This window comes from Pagrus major, chromosome 10 (assembly GCF_040436345.1).
Source record: "Pagrus major chromosome 10, Pma_NU_1.0".
Taxonomy (NCBI): domain Eukaryota; kingdom Metazoa; phylum Chordata; class Actinopteri; order Spariformes; family Sparidae; genus Pagrus; species Pagrus major.
In genome coordinates, this window is record NC_133224.1 from 976,861 (window position 1) to 985,963 (window position 9,103).

At 43.1% G+C, this 9,103-nt stretch overlaps 1 protein-coding gene across 1 annotated transcript; it reads right to left on the reverse strand.

Moving 5' to 3' along the window:
• Positions 1 to 1,074: 1,074 nt before the first annotated feature.
• Positions 1,075 to 9,103, reverse strand: LOC141003504 (phosphatidylcholine:ceramide cholinephosphotransferase 2-like). The gene is made up of 7 exons (XM_073474865.1): positions 8,972 to 9,103; positions 5,549 to 6,349; positions 4,871 to 4,988; positions 4,726 to 4,783; positions 4,535 to 4,630; positions 4,175 to 4,341; positions 1,075 to 3,772 (listed from the first exon to the last, which is right to left on the reverse strand). Exons 2-7 carry the CDS (start codon positions 6,079 to 6,081, stop codon positions 3,599 to 3,601), a joined length of 1,146 nt encoding a protein of 381 aa, XP_073330966.1. The 5' UTR covers positions 6,082 to 6,349; positions 8,972 to 9,103; the 3' UTR covers positions 1,075 to 3,598.

Genomic DNA, 9,103 nt, shown 5'->3' on the forward strand with positions numbered 1-9,103 from the left:
ATAGTAGTAAAATATAAACAAGATGAATAACATTTATCTATATACATTTATCTTATCTATTTTTCTATACTTCCACTCCACGACATTTAGTTACTAGTTACTTTACATTACATGCATCAGAGCCAAAGTACAACATTTTTAACTTAATTTATTTCATCATCAGTAATAAGTTAATAAAAAACAAATTTAAATATTTGTATAATTTACTTTTACTTGTACTTTTGAAACTTCAAGACTTTTACTCGAGTACTCTTCATATGGGTGACTTTCACTTTTACCGCAGTAATATTTTAGCACAATATATGTATTTGTACTCGAGTATATTTTTTAGGTTCCTCTTGTTCCACTGTGCTGATGTGTTGCGACACTTTCCCATCATGCACCACTCTGTTATTTAGCAGCAGCTGACCTTTGACTCGACGTGTCTCTGACATGATCTGTTGTTTCTTTCCTGCAGCTGGACTCTGAGTGCTGCATGAGAGCCCTGAAGAGACAACGCCACACACACACACACACACACACACACACACACACACACACACACACACACACACACACACACACACACACACACACACACACACACACACACACACACACACTCTTGTCACCCCAGTAAACGTAGTTGCTGCTGATGAAACTCTGGTTTAAATCTTTCATGTTTCCTGTGTTGGTTTGTGAAATGAATCAGTTTTGTGTTAAATTATTATTTTTCTTTAAAACACAAAGTGCGTCCGACTCGTTGGGAGACGTTGTGTAAAACATATTTGTTGCTCAATAAAGAAAAATGTATATTTCTATGTGATGCTGCTGTGTCGCTGCTTGCTGAGTTAGTTTTAGGTTGCATGCTAGCGTGCACAAAATGTCCATGTTCACCTTGTGAGTTTAGCGTGATAGCATGCTAACATTTGTTAATTAGCAGCATATGATTGACCTGATGATGGCACAACAAAAAAGTGGAACATTTCTGTGCACAATATGATGGCAAACCATTAAATAGTTGTTGAGTGGTAGTGCGTTTTCACCATTAGCTTAGCTTAGCTTAGCTTACAACACATCAATCATCACCAGCACTTGACTGAAAAATAAAGCTTTTATTGTCAAAGCAAACATCTCATCTGTTTAACCACATATAATGAACTCAGAACATCACATAACATTTGTATACAAGTAACTGGAGCTTTGTGGAACAACAGTCGTCGTTACTCCGACTTCACGTCAGCAGCAGGTTCAGGTGGAATCTGATTGTTTCACTCATTCATTTTACATTATGCTAAAGAACGGCATAAATTAAGACATCAGTAAATCAAACCTGTGAGCTCAGTGTCTCAATACTTTGCACAATCTGACTTGAAAATATAACTTAAACAATCAAATACAGAAAGACTTAAACAACAACACATTAAATTCACTCATCAACTCTCACTGATGAAAACTGAAGTTAGCACTTGGAATGTAAGTCACGTAGCCAGCTGCCCTAAAACAGACAAATCGGTCGACACCTGGTCTGGATCTGCTGACACATGGCAACAGATCCAAACCACCAGTCAGTCTGTTCACCCTGCTGCCACGTGGCAAGAGATCCAGACTAGAGGTCGACTGATAGGGCTTTTTTTTTAGGGCAGATACAGATACTGATACCACTTTTTAGCTAGTGGTAGTAGTAGTTGTTAGCTTACTAACCACAGAGTCAGAATGAAAAATCTCCACATTTAAATAGTGTGATTTTTCTTCGTTGACAGGTGGCACATGTACCTTTCATGGATGCTACACAAAACAATTGTTTACGATTAGCTAGCATGTGGCTAACTGAAACCAATTCAGTTCCATAAGCAATCACTCTCATACTATTGAAGACTCAACTGTAGGTAGCACCTAGCCCCCTGAGGAAGGCTTTGAAGACAACGTTCATAGTGGCCAAACCGTGTAATTACACCATCACACGATGGACTGCGGCCCAAAAAGACTTTTCCCGTAAGCTTCCACTGGGAAAGAAGCGGCCGTTAACAACCTGCATGAAGTAACTCCTTTCACTATCATAATCTGATCCACTCAGTCCGATAACATCTGGAAAGTCTAGAAGAGCTACAAGATGAAGTTATTTTATTCCATTCAAGTTAGCCGGGCGCTAAACAGGAAGTTAGCCGGCTCGGTCGGCGGAAGTCTCTCCGGAAGATTCGGGTGTTGTTTGACCCGGGAAGTTGAGCTTTTTTGGCTTCATTTTAATTGTTAGATCCAAGGCCAGCACTGAGAATGCTACTTTGCTAGCAATGCAGCTTTGGTTGTACACAGCTAGCTTACGCACTGAACAAAAAGAAATAATCTCTATATTGAAACACATATTTTTACTTTGTTGGGAGGTGTTACATTTATCTTTAACGCATGCTGTTTGTTTTCTTTAAACCTCGTTGGTGTCACCACTGAAGTAGCTAACTGCACTGAACAAATACTTTTTTGTTGTTGAAATTATAATAACGTTTCTGTTGGCTGATGGTTTGTTTTTAGCGGCAGCCATCTTGGCTCCGCAGCTGTCGCTAAGGCTACACTGATGTTTTTACCAAAAGATTGTTTCTCCAAAGATTCTGTCATTTGAAAACACCCTCGTGGCTCCTCCGGGAATGATTCTGGTACCGTCACAACTACGTTCATAACACCGAGTAACAAAAGCTTTTATAACTCAAAGCTGCTGAATGTCAGAGTCACATTATTTTGCTCTTAAATTCAGGTGTTGTTTTGGCATCAGTGTGACAGTATTTCTACTAGTTTCCTGCTGTTTGTCTTTCAAACATCCATCCTGTAAACATCCTCAAATCTTCTTCCTGTCAGCACGTTTTTTAGATTCTGTAGTGTTCTGCAGGACGTGCTGCAAAAACTGTAAACCAGAGTAACGTCAGCACTTTTAGTTCAGTTTCTGTTCGTCTTGATTATATTCTGTTGTTGGCCGGCAGATAAACCTTTCAATACTCCAGACTCACATGAGTCACACGGACAAGTATGCAAACAATAACACTGGTGATGCTTGTTTCCACATAGGCTCTGTTTAAAGCAAGCACATCACGAGTCTTAGCAGTTAGTGACGATTGTTGGTGATAATTGGTTGGTATGAATGTGGAGCAGCAGGATGTGTTTAGTTTCATCCTGTTAGCTGGAGACCATAAAACCTTCCACCTCAGAGGCTGAACAAGGTCGTGACAGAATCCCAAATGTTCATAGTTTACAAGACCAGAAATTGGATTTACTGGCACTTTCAGAAACTTTACGACATCAGAAACTTGATCCAATTTAAACCTCAAATATTAGAAAATTAGATTTTGACAAACATCTGTCTTGATCATGATTGTGGCTTTGACCCGAGTCAAAACCTCTCATGGAAGCTGAGCTCCTTTTCACAGGAAACTCGTCGCTTCAGATTCAAAAGGAAGATGAGCTGCATTATTACTGTTTTGGCGACTATAGTTGCTGATTAATAAATACCAAGTGACCATAATAATGTAAACATAATAACCTCTCCCTCAGTACGCAGGAGAAGGTTGAAAATGTTGATTCTACTAAATAAAAAGACTTTTGGTTCCTACAACAGTTTTCTTCTTCCCTGTCCTCACTCGTCCCTCCCCCCCTCCACTATCCTGTACCGCTGCCTGCAGGACGACGGCAGCGTGATGGGCCACGAGAACACGAGGGGAACCGGCGTTTGAATGTTCCTCTCCAGGAAATTGAAGACCGGGTTCCACCACGTCCTCGACAGGTAGTTGTTGGGAGCTTGACGCAGCGCCTGAGCAGAAACACACAGAAATGAATAACAGGAAATTACCGGAGATGAAATGAAAAGACGACACCAGCCCCTCAGTTCACCCTGCTGCCACATGGCAGGAGATCCAGACCAGCAGACTCACCAGCAGCTGTAACTGACTAATCATTTTTCCTGCAAAGGCGCCAAACTTTCACAGTTCCACTTCTAAAATGTGACTATTTGATGATGTTGTGATCACATGTGGTAATAAACAAAACAGTCTTCAGTTTCGGACTCTTGGTCTGATAAATCTGATGAACATTTTCCCATTTTTTTCTGATTTATATTGAGTCAATCAATAAATTCCAAGAAGAGAATCAGCAGATTAATCAATAACATTCCCACAGTTGGTTTTAATTTGCTGCTATGTGTGTGTGCTCTTACGTGCGTGTTGGCCATGGTGTGGTACCACCAGAAGGTCCTGGTGGTGGCAAAGTATCCAATCACCACGTCGATGCTGTAGTGCTCGTGTCCGATCAGGATGCAGAGGACTCCCGAGGCGCTGAGCAACCAGCAGGCCCAGTGATACCACCACATCCACCGAGGAGAGTCTGAACCACACAAAACACAAGGAGGATTTGACGTTTATACGGTTTAGTTATTCTCATTTTTCGCATAAAAACGATCCAATTTATTGTCTCAAACATCAGAACTGCAGCGTCACTGATGATCCCAGTTATCAAAACTAAAACAGCAGCAGTGAGTTTGAAGGGAAATAACTGACGATAAACGAAGTGAACTCACACTCTTTGATGAAGAGGTAGGACAGCGTCAACATGACGGTGTGTCCGCTGTACAGGAAGTCACCACACATCAGGTGAGAGCCGGTCAGAGACAAACCTGAACACAACAAACAAACAAACCAACAAACAGAGCTGTGAGTCCGATGACCACGAGTCTCTGAAGGAGAAACCGGACGCAGCGTCAGACGTTACCTCCTCCTGAGATCAGCCGCAAGATCCTCCAGATTTTCCCCGTGGAGTCGTTGTACAGCTGCACAGAAACAAGAAAACATGTACTGATGAAGGAACATGTACACCTGCAGCACACTGAAGTATACAGATTAGTGTTTATTTGTACCTTTGGGGCGCACACCATGTGTTTTCCAGGCACAGGCAGCGTGGTGATGTACATGGTGACGCTGCGATACATGTAGAGAGTCCCGATCAGGAAGAAACAGCGACGACCAACTATAGCTCTGAAGACAAAGACAGAAAGAGATACCAGGGTTTATAAACACCCACGGACTCATCGTCCACTGTTTCTTTATCTTTTATATAAAATGAGGCTGAACAACGTGATTGTTTGTCTGTCTGGACATCAGATTCAGGCTCCTAATAGCTAAAAAAAATGGTATTCTTATTTTATACTATTAAACTGACACAGGACCATGTTTTACTTTTACCGCCAGTTAAATTTGGTTTCACCCAAAAGGGGGCGGGGCATGACACAAGGTCAGAGTACCCGGATAGGCTGCTCTCATCTATGTTACTGACTTTTGAACCTCTAATCCTCCATTTGCTTTAAAACTCATGTTTGTGCATTGATTCATCAAGGAAACCCAGGTAGTTTCTTCCTCTGGTTGTAGCCGAGCTACTTCTGTTGTTCATGTTTAATGGATCATATGTTTCTCTGTTCTGATCCATTTCCTTCATCTACATGACTGAAACTTCAATCACAAGATGTCCGACACCTGATGCTGGTTCAATAAACTAAATAACAGAGTGAGAAGCTACAAAACTTGCAGTGCTGACGTACTTGTGCTTGAGGAGGAGCCACTGGACGAGCCAGAGTCCACACAGGATCAGCCCGTTGACCTCGGTGACGGTGAAGGCCCACGGCACTCGGTCCACGTAGTCGAAGAACTTGTCGGGCAGCGGCGGGCTCACCGACTTGTCCGGCACCCTCTCGTGGACGATGGTGATGACGACGGTGGTGAAGACGAGGTTGAACAGGGCGTAGAGGAAGGCCACGCCCGTCTTCCACCACTCCTTGGGGAGGCGGTTGGCCCGTTCCTCCTTCATGGGGATCTTGACGTACTCGCAGTGTTTCCTCAGCCCGCTGCTCAGAGAGTGGATCAGCTGGTTCTGTTTCAGCAGGCTGCTCAGTTTGCTGCCCGTCCTGCCATCATGTGCGTCCGTGGTGGGTGACGGCGTGGAGGTGAGCTGGGTCGGTTTACCGTTGGCGACCCTCGGAGGGCGAGGAGGTGAAGGGGGATTCATCGTGGTGACGTTAACTTCCACATGAGGGCGCACATCGTCGGTGTCCTGGATCAGCTCTGACGCCGCCATTGATTGGCCTGTTGTTGACTGTTCGACCAATAAGGAAGAGTTTCTCTCGTTCTGTCCAATGAAAAACAGCCGAATGAAAAAGCTTCAGTTGTCTCTGGAGGTTTCCTTTATATACAGCTTCTCCGGTTCAAGCGTGATCAATAATCCAGTCAGCAAAGTTCTTTGTCTGGTCACAAGTCCAGGGTCATTGATTGGTCTGAACTGGTGAGGTCCCAGAGGGGGCAGGTGATTGGTCGATCAGCTCGAATCAGGATGATTCAGCACAAACCTGGAAACAAAACAAGACAAACATATTTTTACTTTTCATCAAACTGCCTGAGGTCCAAACATTCAGAGTCTCAAGATTCAAATGAAAAACACTAAATCGCATAAATTCCTTATGCAGTTCTGAACTGTGCACCTGCTGTGACCTGACCACTGAACTGCTCTGCGGTTGGAAGGAGGAATTTTCTTATGTGTGCAGTTCATTCCTTTGTCACACACACACACACACACACACACACACACACACACACACACACACACACACACACACACACACACCTCGACTGTTTGACATTGAGTAACCTGAGGGCGCCGCTCCCTGTGAAACAGACACACCCACACAAAGATTTCTGGGAGATAGTGAGTCAGACAGCATCGACGTCCTTATCGTCAGACCTGACCCGAATCCTCCGTCACTGTCAGCTGATATCACCTTCAGACTGACGATATCTGACTCGTGAGACAATAAACATCGATCCTCACTGGGGTTCAGGTCTGGACTCTGTGGTTCTGATAATGATACTGTCTCTCTTTCACAGTCTGAGCCTGATGAATCGTGACATTGTCATCTTGGAAAATGTCCATCAGGGAAGAAAAAATCCATTGTGGGAAAAACCTGGTGATTCAGTTTAATGCGTTGGACAGTTCTGAACCCAGTTTCAGTAGTTTCAGCGCCTCCTTTAGTTGTTTTCTTTGCTTGATGCAGGTCAATAATTTGACTCTTCTGAAACAGAGATGTCTTCTGACAGGTTGGTTCAGAAGTGAGAAGCTCCTCAATGCATCAGTTAGCTAATAATCAATAATCACTGCAGTAATTATCCGATGGAAGGTTTCACACATCTGTGTAGTTAAATCCAGGCAGCGTTGGTCACAGTGGAGAAACACTGGATTTCTGTTGCAGGTGAAACTATGACAACGTGATGTTTCTGCAGTCGAGTCTCCCTCTCCTGCTAAATGCCTCCTCGCCCTGCTGCCTCTGCAACACTTCACACACTAGTGAATGTGTGCTAACATACACACACACGTGCGTGTTGGACTGTTTGTGTCTCGTGTTAAAGCTCGCTGCTCGAACACACAAGTTACATACGTTCACAAACACACAACCTGCAGCTGTGAACCCGTCCGGCTGGATTATTGCGATGCATCAATTCAAAGTCTCAATAGAAGCTTCAAATGAAAATCACTAAATCGAATGAAATCCTTATGCAGTTCTGAACTGCACACCTGCTGCGACCCGACTGAACTGTCCTGTGGTTGTAAGAAGGTGACGCCTTCAAATTCCTCATTTTGTCAATTATTAGCTTAAACTCCTCCATTTCCATCAGGCTGAATATGCATCAGTCTGTGATTAATGATGTCACATTCATTTAGATATTTAATCAGATTTAATGTGTTGGATTTGCTTTTTTAAATGTTAGGAAATGTGTATTTTTAGCCCATAAAACATTAGATATCAGGAGCCTGTGACTCACAGCCATTATTAATTAGTTACTGAATCAATTTATGTACTTTTATGTTTTTAATATCTTTAAATATCTGATGAGGAGCCGAACATTTCCTTTGGACAGATCCAGATAATAGTCTCAAAAGAAAACGTAAACTAAACCAACAACTGGAGGAGTTTTGTTATTTCACCAGTTTCTTCTCTGGGCTTTGGTCGGTAATAAAACAGTATTAAAGTTTGATAAACCGTCGGAAACACGTTTATAAAACCCTGATTTATATTTATTTATGTTGTTTAGCCTCCGCTCTCCAACAGGCAGCAGTCACACTTCCTGTTGACAGGCCTGCAGGATGACAGCGACGCTAACGAAGTTAAGAGCACGAGAATTCAATTCCCTCCTAATTAGAACCAACTCATGAACACAAGACAGACGGACCGGGAGGAGACCAGAACCAGGACCGGGAGACCAGGACCGGGACGAGACCAGGACCAGGACCGGGAGGAGACCAGAACCAGGACCGGGAGGAGACCAGGACCGGGAGGAGACCAGAACCGGGCTCCGAGCTACAAATACAGACTATTTCTCATTTATTTGTTGATTGTTTTTTTGATAATTTAAAGGAGCAGTCTGTAGTTTTGGTGAGGAAAAGAAAGAAAGATGTTCATTGGCTGATTTTAAACAAACTAAATAAACAAACTGACCTTAAAGGACAACACAGTTTATACTGTTTTACTTTGTTTATATGTGGCGGACCCTGCCACCTCTCTAGCTTCACACAGTGTTCTGGGACCTTATTTTCCTCTGAGAGCAGCTGGTTTATTCACTGATGAACAATAATAGTTTGTATTATTACCTCATTAATGTTGTAACTATGAGAACTGTAAATGTTTCATATTGTTGGATCCAAAACTAAAAGATATTCAGTTTTAAAACATATAAACACAGAAAATGACGTGAATTAATCTGATAATTGTTCCAGCTCTGAGTAAAAGTATTAAAACACGTGTGTGTATAATAATGAAGTACATGACTCCTGCTGAAGGTAAAAGCAGTGAATCATTACAGGTTTAAACAGGTCGGTGAAGCAACAGTCGACACAGAGGAAGCGACCAGGAGCTGCTGAAGCAGAAAACCCTCCACGTCCTTCATGTTGCCTCGACACAAACAGGAAGTGAACTCACCTGTCGGTCGGTGTCGGGCTCCTCCTCAGCCTCTACCTGTGCACCGCAGCTCGAGCCGCCATGTTCCTGTCGCTCGCCGGGCTGAAGGTCTCCGCGTCTTCTCGTCCCAAAGCTTCACGTCCAAACTTCTTC